This window comes from Chanodichthys erythropterus, chromosome 9 (genome assembly GCF_024489055.1).
Source record: "Chanodichthys erythropterus isolate Z2021 chromosome 9, ASM2448905v1, whole genome shotgun sequence".
NCBI lineage: Eukaryota > Metazoa > Chordata > Actinopteri > Cypriniformes > Xenocyprididae > Chanodichthys > Chanodichthys erythropterus.
Window position 1 is genome coordinate 11,594,379 of NC_090229.1, and position 18,953 is coordinate 11,613,331.

The 18,953-nt window shown below is 36.2% G+C and overlaps 2 protein-coding genes across 2 annotated transcripts in view; both read left to right on the forward strand.

Annotated features, from left to right (window-relative positions):
• Positions 1-105: 105 nt before the first annotated feature.
• On the forward strand, positions 106-12,722 carry soat1 (sterol O-acyltransferase 1). The gene is made up of 16 exons (XM_067394570.1): positions 106-244; positions 945-1,075; positions 2,525-2,583; positions 4,935-5,080; positions 5,274-5,333; positions 5,532-5,639; positions 6,648-6,930; positions 7,115-7,193; positions 7,282-7,363; positions 9,085-9,130; positions 9,255-9,384; positions 9,561-9,658; positions 9,844-9,942; positions 10,707-10,842; positions 11,118-11,263; positions 11,350-12,722. The coding sequence occupies exons 2-16, from the start codon at positions 952-954 to the stop codon at positions 11,425-11,427; spliced, it is 1,674 nt and encodes a 557-aa protein (XP_067250671.1). The 5' UTR covers positions 106-244; positions 945-951; the 3' UTR covers positions 11,428-12,722.
• A 1,132-nt stretch (positions 12,723-13,854) lies between these two features.
• abl2 (c-abl oncogene 2, non-receptor tyrosine kinase) overlaps positions 13,855-18,953 on the forward strand; it is a 34,677-nt gene continuing 29,578 nt past the window's right edge. Inside the window, exon 1 of the mRNA XM_067394572.1 lies at positions 13,855-14,721. Within this exon, the coding sequence (XP_067250673.1) occupies positions 14,487-14,721 (235 nt within the window). The 5' untranslated portion in view covers positions 13,855-14,486. The remainder of the gene's footprint in view (positions 14,722-18,953) is intronic.

An 18,953-nucleotide genomic window follows, 5' to 3' on the forward strand; every position in this document is an offset into this window, starting at 1 on the left:
TCATGGCATAAACAAGGCAACGCTGTAACATATTAGTAGTGTTACTGCACCTTTAAGATCGAAACAGTTTGACCAATCAGATGGCGCTTCACCGCCCCCGGTAGAGGACGATCTCCTGTTTCAATAGATTTCAAAAGGCCTGATGTTGCTTTCCTGTCAAACTGATTTCGTTCAATCACACGGAGTTTGTCCTCATAAACCGAATTGATTATTAAGGACGTGTGTATTTTGGAAAAAAACACAAGTAAGTGATCTAAATGTTGTTTTCTGTCTTTCGTTAACGGAGCCAATATAACAGACATCAAACATTACCTGGTTATTGAACGTCTTCTGTTTACAACTATCGCAGTAAACCCCCTCAAAAGATGACAGCATAGCATCAACATAGCTGTCTAATTTTGTAAAATACAACTCCGTAGGGTTGACACTTAATTCAGTTACAGTACAAGTATTCCATTAGTGACTGTCTTTGCCATTTTTAAATAATTTAACTAGTAATTATTATTAGATATGCTACCAGTACTGTACTTATTCCCTTGGTGACTAGTTAACTTACTTTTATGGTAATCTGTGGTTCAAATATCAATAATTCACTTAATCTGACTATTAATGTATGTGTACTAATTATGCTGATACCAGTTATAGTTTTACAAGTAACTTCATCAGACATTCTAACTTATTTCTTAGTTCCTTTTAATAGTAAACTAATAAAAATATCTTATCTCACTTGTTAGAGTTGTTTTTGTTGTTGTCATATGTAATGATGACAAGTCAGAATGACTTTAAAAAAAAAAAATTGTAAGATTAAAAATAATCTAATTGATGTAATCAAGATTAAAATTTTCTGAATTGTGTCATTTATTTCAATGAATTCAATTATATGCCTGTTACACAATGCATAAGGATCACTTAGTTGATGCTGCTGGTTTGTGTTGGATTTTCAGTCTCAGGATGGTGAATGAGGGTGCCGGAGCCCCACGCAGTCGCAGGGGGTCCCATAAGGTTGTTCCGTCCTCAGACCAGGATGGGACAGGAGCTGAAAGAGCCACAAGAGATGTGTCCTGCCCCAGTAATGGTGAGACTTAAACACAAAACATAAAATGTTGACCTGATCCTCACTATTCAAATGGAGCAGAGGCAAAACAGTCACATTAAGATTCTGATGAAGAGACAGAGTTGCTCTTTTGTTAGTTCTAATGTAGGTCATTCAACTCTGACCTATTGGCATCAGTTTCAACATGTTTCATCTAGTGTTGTAACTATTTACGTTCTATGCTTGTTCAAACTGTACAACCCATCATTTGTATGACACTGTCAGCTGTCATTACATGCCTTTGACATTATTCATTTACGGGGCTCGATAAGAGATTTATTTCTGTTGATCTGGTCAGGTTGGTTTTCAGTGAAGAAAAAAATATAATTTTTTTTATGTGCTAGAAAATGAGTGTGATCTTAATTAAATTCTAATTTTCTGTTCCAGAGTGAAAGGCTTTAATTTGCAATAATAGCAGGACATTATACAGTTATAATATAACCCCATAATAGCTATAAAAGTGCTGTGGTATGATTTGTTTATAATTTTTATCTGCTGTACTGAAGGGCTTGATTGAGCAGTGTAATCATATGTGGATTAAAGCAAAATGAGGAAACAATAGCCATGACACACATTCATGTTACGTTAGTGAAACCATCAAGCTTAAGTCTGGGGATTCTGCACAGACTGCCATGTGATTTACCGTGTGACCTGATTGAGAAATTGCCATGTCCTGCCCAGTACTGTTTTCAATGATGCAGTCATTCCCATTAACTCTGACATGATGACTGAAAATGAGTAGTGTTTCATTGTGCAACCGCACCGTCAAGATACAGCGTAGCACATTTCATAAGATGCTTCACAGTGTAGCAATTGAGTTTTTTTAATTATTATTATATAAGCATTTTATTAAGGTAAAATAATGTTGAACAATCAGTGTTTTCAATGGGGTAAACTTTGGTGCTAATTGTAACAGTCAAAAGTCATCAGGTTCAACACTCACTATGAAAGGGTTAGCTCACCCAAAAATTAATTACTCACCCTCATGTCGTTCCAAACCCGTAAGATCTTCATTCATCTTCGGAACGCAAATTAAGATATTTTTGATGAAATTCGAGAGCTAAATATGTTTTTCCTACAGACTAATGAAGTAGCTGTTTGTTTTTTTGATCGTACACGTGGTGTGGATTTTATTTTTTGAAGACATCTAATCGCATCTTACCAATATAAAGTGAGTTTTCAGTGCTTTTTAGAGCAATTTTGTGATGTCACTGTCTGTGTACGTTAATGCACAATCTTTGTATGAATCACTGTTTCTTCTGTTTGCTCTCTAACGGATGCAGGTGTTCTGTTTATATTATGTTGGATTGGTTAAAGATTAGTGGTATGGTAACCAGGATATGGTGCCCACAGGTACCACAGAATGACCTGTGTCCATATGTATGTGAATGTGGGCATTCATGAGGGATCTGTATTGATGTCTCATTTCAGGAACAGTGGAAGTGGAGCACATTATCAGCACAAAACTACAGCTCAAGAAGAAAGCTGAGGTAAGATATCAAGCTCAGTGGCTTTCAGTACCCTTTCTTGTCTTTAAACAAATCAGATATCAAAACCATGAGAGCAACAGTGTGAAACTTGTACTTTATCACTGTATTGTTGCAGACTGCCAGTATTATCACTGATTATCTGTACTATCACATATTACGTCATAGACTATCAGATCCTAAATGTTCAAGTGTGACCTTTGGTTTGACTAAATCCTTTCAATGATTTAAATGCAATGCTAATACCTGTGATTTTGATCAGTGTAAAACTGACCAAGTTTTTGTGATTTAGTTTAGCAGCTCCATATATTTGTTCTGCTTTGCTCTTGTTTATCAAGCTCTTTGTCAGGCAGGAAGTTTTGCTCTGTCAAGCACAGTTAATTTTTTAATAGTTTAGTAGAGTATTTCTGCTAGTGGTTCAATGACAAATGTTCGTTTGAGATGATGGAAAGGATAAACTATTTACATATGTTTACATGCCATGTGAATGTGGAATGTTTGGTTTAATACATTTCTGAAAAATGTTTATACCATTTGAAATAAATAAATATATTTTATTTTATATTTTATATATAATAAATAAATATATTTTATATTACCACTAAGATTTTCAATGTTTTTAAAAGAAGTTTCGTCTGCTCACCAAGGCTACATTTATTTAATAAAAAATACAGTAAAAAAAAGGAATATTGTGAAATATTATTACAATTTAAAATAACTGTTTTCTATTTGAATATATTTGACAAAGTAATTTATTCCTGTGATGCAAAGCTGAATTTTCAGCATCATTACTCCAGTCTTCAGTGTCACATGATCCTTCAGAAATCATTCTAATATGCTGATCTGCTGCTCAAGAAACATTTATGATTATTTTCAATGTTGAAAACAGTTGTGTACTTTTTTTTTTTTCAGGATTCCTTGATGAATAGAAAGTTCAAAAGAACAGCATTTATCTGAAATACAAAGCTTCTGTAGCATTATACACTACCGTTCAAAAGTTTGGGGTCAGTAAGAATTTTTATTTTTATTTTTTTGAAAAGAAATTAAAGAAATGAATACTTTTATTCAGAAAGGATGCATTAAATCAATCAAAAGTGGCAGTAAAGACATTTATAATGTTACAAAAGATTAGATTTCAGAGAAACACTGTTCTTTTAAACTTTCTATTCATCAAATAATCCTGAAAAAAATATTGTACACAAATATTTTGTACAATTGTACACATTAAATGTTTCTTGAGCAGCAGATCAGCATATTAGAATGGTTTCTTAAGGATCATGTGACACTGACGACTGGAGTAATGATGCTGAAAATTCAGCTTTGCATCACAGGAATAAATTACTTTGTGAAATATATTCAAATAGAAAACAGTTATTTTAAAATGTAATAATATTTCACAATATTACTGTTTTTACTGTATTTGTAATTAAATAAATGTAGCCTTGGTGAGCAGACGAAACTTTTTAAAAACATTAAAAATCTTAGTGGTTCCAAACTTTTGGACTGTAGCGTATATAAAGATAATTTACATTTGTTATATATATATATATATATGTATGTAAAATGTAAAATGTAAATTATCTAAAAATTATCTAAAAATCTCAAATATTTGTTGTATGTATATTTTAAATTTGACAAAAATATCAAAAGATATTGTAATTGAATACACAATAACTTTTACATTTTCTGAAGTCATGTGTGTCAATTGCATTTTTTGTATTTTTGCTTTTTTTTTCTTCCATTTTTTTGTACTAATGTATTGAATTATTGAATTGAATAGATTCAGACAAAAAGGCTGTTGTTTCATGCTTTAGATTGTTTTCCACTGCTTGAAATAAGTGCTTGTAAAGGTTACAGCAAGTGTAGATAGAATAAGGAAGGATGTGGTTGTCAGGCAGGGACAGTGAGGTTATTCACCAACATGGTGAGAAAATATGATTTCCTTGTGTGTGACATCTATCTTCAGTACACTTTAATACAATAGACACCTTTTATTAAAAGTACAGCCAAAGGATTAAACTTTCAAATTAATTTGAATTACAGACCTCCAATGTATTGCGTCAGCAGTTCAATCTCCTTGTTTTTTGTCTGTGTGATCAAGTTTAGCTTCCTTAAAGATTTCTTAGACAAACAAGACCTTCATTTGTGTCCTTTAAGAGCAGCCACAGTCAAAACAAAATGACCATGACAGCTCGAGTTATCACATGAGACCGGATTCTCCGGCCGAATTACTGATATCTTCTGGATATGATGTGTTGCGCTTCATAAGATCTTCTGCAAACCTTCTGTTCTTGTTCGTAAGACCTTTCTAAGATATATAAGAGACTAGCCGTTTTGTTTTTACTGTTTTTCAGCATTTGAAGGCAGACCTGATGAGGCAGTTTGACACTCAAGTGAATGAGTTCATGGACAGCCTGATAGAGGAGTCTGCCAGCCTGGGTTCCTCCCATGTGAGCACAGTCTTTCAGTCTCTCTCCGATAAGGAGAAAAGCAAACTCAGGTACTGAAATCACGCACAAACCGAATTACAATGAGTGCCATGGCTGGCTAGTACACTTCATTGTTCTCATTTGCTGTCATTCAACTGCAAATCAGCTTGAAGTCACTGCATTGCATGTTCTTGTTACATCCGCACATCAGTGCTTTTATCTCATATCTTTTTCACCTTTTCATCTTCTTTTCTACACTTGTAGGCATACACAACCTTCCCAGGGCCCAAGCAAGCAGTTTGTGATTCGTCGATCCCTGTTAGAGTGAGTCATGAGTGTATTTTCTCTGAGATCTTGCACGGATATGCATGTAATCTGAGATTTGTTTCTGTCTTGTTTCCAAGATATGGCTTTCATTTGATTAGCTGACCTAAATAAACCTGTTTATTATGAAATGTAAAATAACTTTGCTGTTTTTTTCATGTATTTAGTGTTTAATCTTATTAAACTATTTTTTTGCAGTGATCTGTTTGAGGTGAACCACATCCGCACCATCTATCACATGTTCATCGCCCTCCTCATCCTCTTCATCTTCAGCACGCTCGTCGTGGACTTCATCGATGAGGGCAGGTTAGGCCACTCACTATTCATTAACACACATCAGTACGGTTTTTGAGACAGCAATCTTGTTTGAAATGTTCAAGTTCTGACCTTGCCAACAGTGTGGTTGGTTTCATAAATTCATAATGCTGTTCATTAATTCATTATGAAGAGAAATATTTTGTCTTCAATAGCACAATGTTTGCAAGGTCTTCTAGATGAATAAAAATTAGCTCTGGAACTAATCTATATATACTTCTGCTTATAGAACCCCAAACATATTAAAAATAGATGGATGGATGTAATAAGAAAATAAAGAAATAAATGACTTTTCCCTTTATTTATTCTTTTCTGTATTTATTTTTAATTTAGTTTTATTCTTTTTAAACTTTATTTATCCTTTCACTTATTTTTTTATGTATTTCTATATTTATTTATTTTTGCATTCATTTATTTTTATATTTATTTATTCCCATGTGTATTTTTCCATATTCATTTAGTCTGTCTATCTATCATTCTATCTATCGTTCTGTCGCTCTATTTATTGCTCTATCTATCATTCTGTCACTTTCTGTCATTCTGTCGCTCTATCTATTCTGTCACTGTCACTCTGTCACTCTATCTATTCTGTCGCTCCGTCTATTGTTCTGTTGCACTACCTATTTATCGCTCTACCTATTGCTCTGGCTGACTGTATATTTATTGTTCTATCTATCGTTCTTTAGCTCTCTATCATTCTGTCGTTTTGTCGCTCTCTCTATCATTCTATCATTCTGTCTCTATCTCTCATTCTATTGTTCTGTAGCTCTATCTATCGTTCTGTCACTCTATCTGTCGTTCTGTTGTTCTATCGGTCTTTCTATCGCTTTGTCTGTCACTCTATCTATTTTTCTGTCGCTGTATCATTGTCGCTCTACCTATTTATCGCTCTATCTATCTGTCTGTCATTCTTTGCAGTAAAGTCAGACAGTAGAAAGCGATGCACTAATTTGTGTAAAGTGCAAAAATCTTTCTTTCTTGCACTCTCTCTCTCTCTAGACTGGTGCTTGAGTTTGACCTATTGGTGTACGCGTTTGGCCAGTTCCCCCTAGTGGTTGTCACGTGGATGTGTATGTTCCTGTCCTCCCTTGTGGTTCCATATGTACTGCTCAGTGTCTGGGCCAGCGTCTACCCCATGTCAAACTATCGGGCCTTATGGACAGTGCTGGCCGGTTCTCTCTTGCTGCTGTACCAGGGGCTGTGTTTGGGTTTCCTACCCATGTATGTGGTGCTGAAGAATGGCCTTCCTCCTGCTTCATGCTTCATACTCATTCTAGAACAGGTACTCTGTAACCATAGCAACAGGGTTATTTTTATATCACTCCATTATTTTCTACATTCGTGTGTTTATTTGAATGTGTCGCCAGTCAGAAATCTAATAATGTATGAAGGTAGAGTTTGAATGAAAGGTTTGTTTTCATTTTACTGCTGAATCTAATTGTTGCTGTTGTTTTTGTTGTAAACAGGTGCGGCTGATGATGAAGGCTCACTCTTTCATCAGGGAAAATGTGCCGAGAGTACGATCCTTAGAACGAAACAAAACAAGTAAGATCTTTAAATAGATGTTGGTTGAAATAAATAAAAAAAAAAAACCTTCTGGTTTAATTTGTGTTTTTCTTTTGTTTTATTTCAGATTCAGTAGCTGTACCTCAGTTCACCCAGTACATTTACTTTCTCTTTGCACCCACTCTAATATACAGAGACAATTATCCACGGTAAGACTGACTGCTATTGGTTTTATGGAAGAAAAGAATTATAATTGAAAAATTCATAGCATGTATAAATGCTAATAAATAAAAATTGTATTTTTTGTAAATAATAATTTTTTTTACCCCCTTTGAAAAGTAACATTTTTAAACAATATTTAAATGAACACAAAAGCAATTTACAAAATGTTGACCAGACTAAGTTTTATATAAAATCTGTTTAACTTATAACATGAAAGTAAGGTTAAATATATACCTTAGAAAACAAAATTTTCAGTTTTACTCAAATTAGGTTGATGCAAAAATAAGTACACCCCACTGAAAGTCTCTGGAGCAAAGCTAAATTTTAGACTACAAATGTCTAATTTAACAAGAATTCAACCACAGGTGAGTCTAATTATTCATTACACAGGTGTCCAGCAGACAGCTGACTATAAAAGGTTGTTAAAACCCCTTCCCATTTCACGCTTTCAGCAATGGCACCACATGGAAGAGAAATGTCACAAGACCTGAGAAAGAAAATAACTTCTTTACACCAGAAAGGTGAAGGCTACAAGAAGATCAGCAAAGCTTTACTTATCAGTCAGAATACTGTAGCAAAAGTGGTACAAAAATTAAAAAAAGATGGAACTGACACCATCTCACAGAGATGTCCAGGTCGTCCAGAGAAGTTAACACCTCCACAGGAGCGTCTTCTGATGAGAAGGGTTGAAGAAAATCAGCATGCAAGTTCACTGCAGTTATCTAAAGAAGTAGAAAGCCAAACTGGGGTGACTATTTCCCGTAACACAATACGGCGTACACTGCAGAGGAATGGCATGCATGGGTGACGTCCACGAAAGAAGCCTCTCCTAAAGCCCAGGCACAAAAAAGGCACAGGGCCCATGCTGACAAAATGAAGAGTACTGGGACTCACTTTATACTCTGGAGTGATGAGACCAAGATAAATGTTTTTGGAACTGATGGCTTCAAAACTGTATGGTGTCGCAAAGGTGAGGAATACAAAGAAAAATGCATGGTGCCTACAGTAAAACATGGTGGTGGCCGTGTCCTTATGTGGGGCTGCATGAGTGCTGCTGGTGTTGTGGAGCTGCATTTCATTGATGGCATCATGAATTCACAGATGTACTGTTCTATTCTGAAAGAGAAGATGCTGCCATCACTCCGTGCCCTTGGACGTTGTGCACTATTCAAACATGACAATGATCTTAAACACACATCTAAGGCCACTGTTGGATTTCTGAAGAACAGGGTGAAAGTGATTCAGTTGAGTGTCACTCTTCATCCAGCATCCAGTCTCTAAAAGAGGTCATTCTTGAAGAATGGAAAAAGATAAATTTTGCAAAATGTCGCAAACTTGTTCATTCCATGCCCAGAAGACTTGGTGCTGTCAATAAAAATCATGGAGGCCATACAAACTAATAGTTTTTGATGTGGGGTGAACTCATTTTTGAATCACCCTAATTTGAGTAAAACTGAAAAACATGTAATCTAAGTTATATTATTAACGTTACTTTCATGTTATAAGTTAAACAGATGTTATATTAAACTTAGTCTTGTCAACATTTTGGAAATTGTTTTTGTTTATTGAGATATTGTTTAAAATGTTATTTTTCAAAGGGGTTGTACTCATTTACGCTGAGCACTGTATGTTAAGAGAGTATGTTTGGTCATTTTTTTTTTTCAGTTTTGATTTCACGCTGACTATGAGCACTTATTTTGCTTTGTAGAAATCCTTGTATTCGGTGGGGTTATGTGGCTACAAAGTTTTTGCAGGTGGGTTCTTGAGTATTTGTTTATGTTGTAATTTTTTTTTTTTTTCATAAACATTTATTTCAAGACTTGGTGAATGTAATGTTGAGATCTTGAATTCATTTTTTTTTTTTCTGTGTCGTTCCAGGTGCTGGGGTGTTTGTTTTATGCGTATTACATATTTGTGCGGCTGTGTATCCCTCAGTTTCGCAGTATCAGTATGCAGCTCTTTGACCTGAGGGCCATGGTGTTGTGTGTCTTCAACTCTATACTGCCAGGTATCATGTCCGCACATTATTTAATTATAGCACATCTTCACATTCCTTTATATTGATAAGATGTGTAGATAAGTATTGTAATAAAGAGTACACACTGAGAAGGGTCGCAAATGTAGTAAAAATGTGCACAAAAGAAATGCAGTTTGTGTGATGATGCTATTGTCCCATATCTGTAGGAGTGCTGGTGCTTTTCTTGGCGTTCTTTGCCTTTCTTCATTGCTGGCTTAACGCATTTGCTGAAATGCTACGATTTGGAGACAGAATGTTTTATAAGGTACAGACAGCACCAATAGACTCGAGAAAGAGTCCCATGTGTCCTATATTTAATTTTTGTAGAGTTATTTTGATATGTTCCACATTATAAGATCTGCTCAATTTAGCATTTCTTTTTAAAAAATTTTTTTTTTTAAATGTTCCCATTATGCAATTCGTTCTTTGAATAATGTTCTTTTTCTCTAGGACTGGTGGAACTCCACTTCATTTGCTAACTATTACCGCACATGGAATGTTGTAGTACACGACTGGCTTTATTATTATGTCTACAGGGACTTCCTGTGGGTAAGTCATCAGTTGAAAATGTTGAAAATGTGTTTTCTATCTATCTATCTATCCATCCATCCATCCATCCATCCATCCATCCATCCATCCGTCCGTCCGTCCGTCCGTCCATCCGTCCGTCCGTCCGTCCGTCCATCCATCCGTCCGTCCGTCCATCCGTCCGTCCATCCATCCATCCTAAATTTAATTAATTTATTTTAATGAATTAATTTGTTCTAATGAATTAATTTGTTCTAATGAATTAATTTGTTCTAATTAATTAATTTGTTCTAATTAGTTTTATTGTAATTATTTATTTTAATGCATTTTATTTATTTAATTTTATTATTTAATTTATTTTATTATTTATTTATTAATTTTAATTTAATTTATTTTAATTGTATTTTGATTCATTTTATTTTATGTATTAATGTAATTAATTTTACTTATTATAATCTATTATTATAATTAATTTAATTAAGAAAAAAATATTTTTCATTTAAATATTTATATTATAATATATTGTATTCAATTGGCTATATATAGAATCCGGCTGTATATAGACAGTGCACTGTCTAAAAAAAAATCATCGGGTAATTACAAATGACTGGAAAAGTCATGGAAATTCATTGGTTGGCCCCCTTTGATGATGGCCCTGTATTGTACTGTATTTTATTTTTTTTTAAAATCTGTTTTTGTCTTATTTGAATGGACTCAGGAATTTATTTGAAAATTTGACCAAATGTGCATCAAGCCAAACCAAGTTTGATCATCCACTTCTACAGATGACACAGAAGCGATTCCGTGCGGCGGCCATGTTAGTTGTTTTTACCGTGTCTGCTGTGGTGCACGAGTATGTCTTGGCCATCTGCTTTGGCTTCTTCTATCCCGTCCTGTTCTGCCTCTTCATGTGCTTCGGAAGTAAGAACCTCATTTACTACATAAGCATGACAAATATCCCTGCTGAAAAAAAAAAAAAAACCCTGATAGTCTTAGCAGGTTTAAGCTGCCCAAGCTGGTGTTTAGTTGGTCAGCAGCTGGTCTACCAAAAACCATTCAGACAGACCAATTTAACCAGCTTGGCCAGGCTGGGGTGCCAGATAACCACCTAGAAATTGGTTTAAGCTTCAGTTAAAATGACTCCATTTTTCCATGACAGAGCCTAAATATATGTAATCCACTCATATTTCTCTTAGTGGCGTTTAACTTCGTTCTTCACGACCGAAGAAAAGGGCCGATCTGGAACGTGATCATGTGGACTGCGCTGTTCTTGGGACAGGGGGTTCTCATCTGCCTGTATTCTCAGGAGTGGTACGCTCGGCGCTACTGCTCCATTGAAGAGGTAAACAAAGTGCTGGTGCTCGGTGTATATTCATCTGTGATCACGTATATATTCATATATAGTTGGTTTCTCTTTTGTTTCCTCAGCCCTCTTTCATAGACTTGCTGAAGCCTCGATCTTGGACTTGTTATCCACAGACTAACACTGCTGTGTTCGCTCACTAAGCCACACCTCCAGCTGCCAGATGAATGCGATTCATACTGGATGAAGGAAGCACAACTTGTTCTGGAACTTTTTTTAGCATTCTATATGTATTGCACTATGACCAAACAAAGTGAAAAGTGACAATCTTATTTTATAATCATGAAGATAATGTTTTACAAAGAGGCCTTGGATATTTTATTTGTTGAGATCTTAATATTTATGATCATCTCTGTAACAGAATGTAGAATATCTATAATGTGCAAAATCAAATTTCTAAGCGACAGTCTAGTTAGTGTTTGACAATCTTATTTTAGGTTATGTCTGATCTGGTTAAAGAGATTCTATTTTTAGAAGCCTTTGTGATGTCACAATGTTGATCTCAGATTATAAATGTGTTTTGTGTACTGCCATTTCTTAGATAGTGTTTGATGTTGTGGTGTTATTCCAGTACTGGAGAGGCCATGAACTCGAAGTGTATAGATGTGGCACATTTTGACCAGTTTTGCCTGGACCTCACAAAATTCTAGAATGTTTACAAGCGGGGTTGTTAATTCTAAAACCCCAGTGGATTTAATTTATGTGCCATACTGCTGTGAAACACAATTGTTTACTTCTTACCTTTCATTCCTAGAGTTTTAATTAAAATGATTAAAATTAAAATGGGGAAGTTCTCCATTCTGCCAATTTTATTTACTTTATTTTGTTTTTTAAGAGATAGACTGGTAGCCTGGACTAAGAGTTCTGGATATTTAGACTTTTTTTTTTGTTCCTAGAGCTGAACTAATTGGATGCTAATTTAAAAGCCATGATTTAGAAATTATTTATTTATCACAAGATATGGTATCAGATGTTTGGAAGTGTTGAGGTATTGCAGCTGGCTGCACTATTGTGATCATTGTGTTATTACAAATGGTTTTCAAGCACAATCCCTTTATTAGTTATGAATTATTGTTAGATACACTACCAGGATTTATTTTAAAAACTACGACATTTTGAATGTCATTTATCAGTGCAAAAAAATCAACTGTCTCTCTATTGAGTATATTTATAAAAAAAAAAAAAATACCTGCAATAACTGTGATGACCAGCAGGTGGTGGTGGAGAGCTGAATGTTAGGACTACAGAGCATTTTAGATTTTTTTCCACACCTGTCATGTAAATGATTTGTATTTTCCAGAATAGTCGATGACTGTAATTTTCATGACAAAAAACGTGATCAATGTTTTGGAATAATTAAAACAGATGCCATATTTTTAAACTAATTTTCATCATAATTTATTTTGCATGTTCTGTAATGGACAAATAAACAGTTTCAGTGTAGTTTGCTTTTACGTTTTGTATTGAGCCATGTTGTGTTGTGTCTAACAGGTATGTTTTATGTGGCTTGACTACATAAATAGTAAAGGTGGATGAATCTTCTATGTGACACACACAACTTGTGTGCACAGAAAGCCTCTTCAGACAGCACTTGCATAGACAAACTGCCAGTTTTGTCGATTATCCTCGCAAGCACAAGTTAAATGAGTTGAATGAAGTCTTAAATGAACAAAAGACATTTTGCTCTTGACTGAATAACATTTACAGCTTTAATAAGGATTAATTTATATTTAATTTATAATTTATGCAGTAAAGACTGTGAAGTATTTAATAACTTTATTCAGTTTCTGTATATATCCTACCTGTTAGACCTGGAAATCTTAAAGCAAAGCACTTTTTGTGCGTTTTAACAGGGCAAGTAATAATCTTAACCGGTCTGGCTTGGCCAATAGGAAACAATTTAGCTCTGATGAAGGGCACAGGTAAATGTGACATTTATTATAATGGGTGAATATTGTTTTAAGTTCACTTAAATTAAAAGTTGTTATATTTTTAAAGCCTAATAAATGGTAAAATAGCTTTCAACTATACTGTAATGCGGAATGCCTATAATTAATAGCTAAAATTGAGAAAAAAATATATATATTTTATACAGACATCAGTAATAGTACTGGCCTTCTTAAAAAAAAAAAGAAAAAAATATGCCATTAAACAATTATTAAAATATAGGCTACTGTGTTTATGTTGTTTCTACATTAATTTGGAGATAAAATGTGAAATTATTACAATAGGCGTTTAAAATATATATAATGTAAATCATTTAATGTTAGGTGCGATTAATTACAGAAAGAAAAAATACGATTAGTTAGTTACTTTTTTCATTTGATTGACAGCACTACTCCAAATACATAAAATGGTCTGGCTCCAAATTATAGGCTATTATTTTACAAATGACAGATTGATAAACAATAGGCTACTGCAGTGTTTGGTATTAATTGAAAGCAAAACGTATTATTAGAGCATTTAATATTATTATCATTAAATATGATATTGATATATAAGTGAAGTAGCATCATTTTCTTTATGTTGTTTTAAAAAGACACTTAAATGAAACATTATTTTTTGTTTTACTGTACTGTTTAGATTATCGAGTTAGTATCGATAACATGTTATTCACTGTACATTATGAATGAACAACTCTTGGTTTTACTTGTGTTAATATTAATATTCAAGAGAGATATTTTGCATCACTACGATGATGATGTGCTGCGCGCTCTCCGTCATTGGCTCGTGCAGCGCACGCCACTGATTCTGCGGTAAAGATGGCGGCGGCGGAGGGGGCGCGCAGCGGCTGGAGCAGAACGGAACGACCCCAGACGGGTTCGTTTTAAGAGAAACAGTGCTGGGGGCAGGAGGATTGTACATTCCCGTTTAACAGAGCTGCTTATCCCGGGCCGTTTAGTAGAATTTAACGATTAGACAATGTGTTGTTAGCTGTTAGGTGGTGAGTGGGTTCTATCGCTCTCTCTCATACACACACACACATACTCAGAGAGATTGCTAAGCTAAGCTAACGGAGCTCGGTCCGGTCCGGTAGAGGAGGAAGAGGAGGAGGAGGGGTGACCAAGAAAGAGAAGACTATCATCCCCAGCAGAACAGGCCGTCGTCTCGCGGTTCGTTCGTTGTGGGATGTGAGCGGTCCAAACGGACGGCGGGTCTTTCCACAGATCTGTGTTATTTTCCCACCCAGAACATTCGCAGGATGGGACAACAGGTAGGCCGCGTGGGAGAAGGGGCTTCCGCAGGGATTCAGACCCCACCGCAGGGGCAACCGCAGCAGGGCAGATCGAACCGGGCCAGCAGCTCCGGGAGGAGACCCCGAGACGGCGGCGGCGGCAGCAGCAGCAACATCACAGGGACGCCACCGGGCAGAACTGCCGTCGCTGCAGCGAACATCATACCGGATCCAGGAATCAATGTTTTCACCCTGCACTCAGGTATGAGCCCATTCAGCTGTTCGTTTCTCCCTTTGAGTCACTGGCAACATGCAAGTCATAGTCTGTAAAATGTGGAGCTGCTCTCCGGTGAAAAGTTGCGATAGATCCGTCAGGATCAGCGGAAATACTCCATGACTCTCAGGCTGTGTTGCAAAATCTAGTGTGTTGCCTATCTAGATAGTGTTATTTTGACACCATGAATGCGTCCAAACCAGTCTATAGTCCAAACACTTCTTTCATGCCTTGACATGCTGTCTAGGAAGGCAACTCGCTAGGTTTTGTCTCACAACCTGAGAAATGTGGTTAATAAAGGAGCTCAGGTCAGCCAGTTCGATCACCTATTTCTTATAAACAACACTCGCTTTCATTTGACTTCGTAGAAACCATAGCTGTAACCCTGTCATGAATATTGGGGGGGACCAAACACTTTTTTTTATTTTTTATTTTTTTATGGACGTGCACTGTTAGACTGCTTAGACAGACCACCCTAAAATGTACCCTTTAAAACTTTTTTTCATTGTAGCTACATACACACACACACACACAGCAGAGTCTCCCTCAATGTCTGTGTTGGTTACGGCCCTGGTTGAAACAGTTCATGAGTTTAACATGGGTTTTAAGTGGTCAGGCATGGGCAGTGTCTGGTCACCTTCCATTTGAACATTGTAGACTATGATGGGTTGTTGTTGCTGTAGGTTCAAACCCCAGTATGTGTCGATCCGTGTACTAGCACTATAGTGTAAAGACATCCAATTGCCACTTCAGAAGCACTTCTGTGCCATCTTAAGTGTAAATTTGGCATTCGATGTTGAGGATTGTTTTTTTTTGTTTGTTTTTAGGGCAGTAGCTCAACTGAGAAGGGGAAGTTCAGACACAATACTATCCTAACTGTAGAAATGCTATCTGATGACTGTTATTTGATAGGGACTGGCCTTTATTGTCTCTTTTGAAGCACTTGCTGGTGGGAAAGCTGCTGGGGAAGCCACTGCTTTCTCGGATTTCGCTTGTGAGTGATTTCACTGACTCATTTGTTTCAGGCTGTAACACAAAACACATATTTGATCATAATACTGTTTGCGTGTCTCACAGATTTATCTTTTCTTAAATCTCATATTCAGGTGTTGTTTGTTGTGATTATTGTGACTGTGGCACATTGTTTGCGATTTCATTAGATGTGTGGTTTTCACTGCAAAGGAGTCAAGACATTGTCTTTAGCACTATTTGGATGGTGTTAGATGAACAGTGATGTCTGTTATCCATTTTGCAGGAGTTGCATTGGGTTTCCTTGGAGGCTCGTGCCTAGTGTTGGTCTGTTCTCCATAGGGTGGTTTGACAATGCCTAAGAGGGGCTTGTCACATCTTGACAGTGGACCCTTCGGCTGGAAACACTGACATGTGATGGTTGCAGATGAGTTATTTTTACTCTCATCCCTTATAGCCAGACGTATAGCTGTGGCTGAAAGTCATCTGAATAATCAGGATAATTATTGTATGGTTACAGGCCTGACTGTCATAACCGTGGTGACGAACTGCCATGATAAACTTAATCTGACACACTTTATATTTAACAATGGAGACTAGAACAACTTATCTCCAATTATTTTATTTGGTCAAATCAGATTTTTTTTCTCTCCATAGCATAGATAGTTGGATTTAAGGTTTTAAAATTCTGGGAATGTTCAAAGTGGGAAACTTTCCATGGGAATTAATGGGAATAAACTGGAGATTTTGCAAAATTGCAGTTCAGCCTTTATCGGGGAACTTAAAGGGTGAAAAAGTGAAAATAAAAGTGAAATTTCTGTCGTTAATTACTCATCCTCATGTTGTTCCAAACCCGAAAGACCTTTGTTCATCTTCGGAAAACAAATTAAGTTATTTTTGATGAAATCTGTGAGCTTTCTGGCCTCTGACAGACTGCAATGTAAATACCACTTTCAAGGCCCAGAAAGGTAGTAAAGACATTGTTAAAATAGTCCAAGTGACTACTGTGGTTCAACTTTAATGTTAAGAGAATACATTTTGTGCACAAAAAACCAAGCAAAAATAATTACTTTATTCAACAATTTCTTCTCTTTCCCTTTTCTTTTCTCTTGCGCTGTTGACTAGGGGTGTAACGATATGCTCAGGTCACGATACGGTACATATCTTGATACGGAGTTCACGATACGATACATATAAGATCACATTTCAAGGTTTAATAAAAACCTTCTGTATTCAAATTAACAGCTGAATAGGTCTGTCACTAAAAAAAAAAAAAAAAAGGTTAAATTTAACATGAACTTTAGAATTAAGTATCCTAAGGGACCGTTCACATATTACCTCTAAAAACGCATGGAAGGCACGGCCGCACCGCTTCTCCTTTCCAAAGCGCTTGTGCTCCTGTGGCGTCAGCCGTTGCTATGCAACCATGAACTGCGCTCTCCAAGAGAAGTAGGAAGTTTCAGCAAAGGATAAAATTATTTCTAGCCCTTGCATTAGCTTTACTACTAGATATATTTATGGAGATAAGATATAAAAACCACCTTGTACAGCTATGATCAGCTGAGCAATGTGGTGAAAGAAAGCCACGCCTTTTCTCACGTGACCAAGCAAGAGACTGACGCGATTAACGTTTAAACCTGCTTGCAAGATTCGATGTGTTCCCGAAACTTTACTGAACTAGAGAGCTGATTGAGACACGTTCCTTATATGCGGTGACAACCCGGCTTCTCTCACTGCCTCCTCCGTGTTGCAGAGTAGGTCACGTCAGCAGCTCAACCAATAAGATTAGATGGCCGTCATATCGTAAAAGTATCGCCATCACTCTACGATACATTTCGTAACATTTTTGCAACGCAAAATATCGTACTGCAATATATCGTTACACCCCTACTGTTGACGTAGTAAACACTGTAGTGCTTCCGTATTCCACGTCAGAACTGACTCAGTATTGGTCGATGCATTTCACGTGAGCACCACAACACATGTGTGATGCTAGCCAATAATGGCGTTCTGACGTTAAAAAAAAAAAAAAAAAAAATGCCATATGGGTTTGGAACGACATAGGAGTGAGTAAATAATGGCAATTTTAAGTTTTAGATGAATTGCTCCTTTTAACTCGTTCCACTACAGCATTTTTTTTTTTTTTTGCCAGCCAGTGACCGTATTTGATCATTTTCACAAAACTTTCATAGCCCCCAGGATATTTTGTTGTATGAATATCTGAACATGCAATATATCAAAAGAAAAAACTGAGCTTCCTCTTTTTAAACAACAACAAAAATGTTCTAGCTTCATGCATTCTTTTTTTATCAACACTTGAATGTGGGTAATTTTCATAAAAAAGTAATATTTTGAACAAAAAGCAAAAAAAAAAAAAAAATTGTCAAAGACCACATTGGATTCAGATTCAGTCCCATACCTTTTCCTGTGTTCAACAATTCATTCAGTAACGTTAGGCAGTTTTGATTGATATGTAGGGCTAGGACTATACATCGATGCGTTGTGAATTGAGAAATGATTCTGGATCAATTCTGATATTTTCCGTATGTTTTGCGATTCTCTCTCGAATTGATTCTGAGCTTTACTTTTTAAAGCAGATTAGCATTTGAGCATGCGGTCAAATAAATAGCCTAGAGCGCCATCTGCTGTTAAAAACTAAGCTCAGATTCGATATGCGATGCTTTTGGAAAATATCAGAAACATTCCACGAATCGCGATGCATCGATAGTATTGTCCCAGCCCTATTGATATGCTGTTTAATGTTTGATGATCGCATTAGCATTGCTTACACATATGTAAGCTTCGACCACTTGTTTCTGCTTTTTCTTTGCTTGTTTTTGGATCCAGAGATTCTGTACTCTTTCAGAAGATGTGTAACAGTGCCCCCTACCATATAACAGTGAAAACATGGATTGCTGGATTGTGGCATAAATGACGGAAAAATTCTGCCAATGCCGGGGAAAGAGTTAATAGCATTCTGTTTATGACATCAACAGGAAGCTTCTTCGCTGTTTGGTTTTGAAACTGCAGTGCGGTCATCACTCAGTCTGATGACTACACAAAAACATAGGGGGAGGTGGACTCCTCGATTTCCCAAAGCTTTTCTGCCCATAGTGCATTCAGGACATCGAGAGATGACTCATCTCACGCTCAAAGTGAAATTCCGTCAGATCCAGGACAATGTTCATCTCTTTCATTAAGTAGTGGAATTCCATCCGATACGACTGTGACGAATTGTGCTTAATTTAACC

Excerpts from the sequence above, each read along its gene's own strand:
- soat1 (XM_067394570.1), top strand. The coding sequence starts at position 952 with ATGGTGAATGAGGGTGCCGGAGCCCCACGCAGTCGCAGGGGGTCCCAT. Across the intron at positions 5,081-5,273 it reads AAGGAGAAAAGCAAACTCAG|GCATACACAACCTTCCCAGG; the intron begins GTACTGAAATCA and ends CTACACTTGTAG. Across the intron at positions 9,659-9,843 it reads GAGACAGAATGTTTTATAAG|GACTGGTGGAACTCCACTTC; the intron begins GTACAGACAGCA and ends CTTTTTCTCTAG.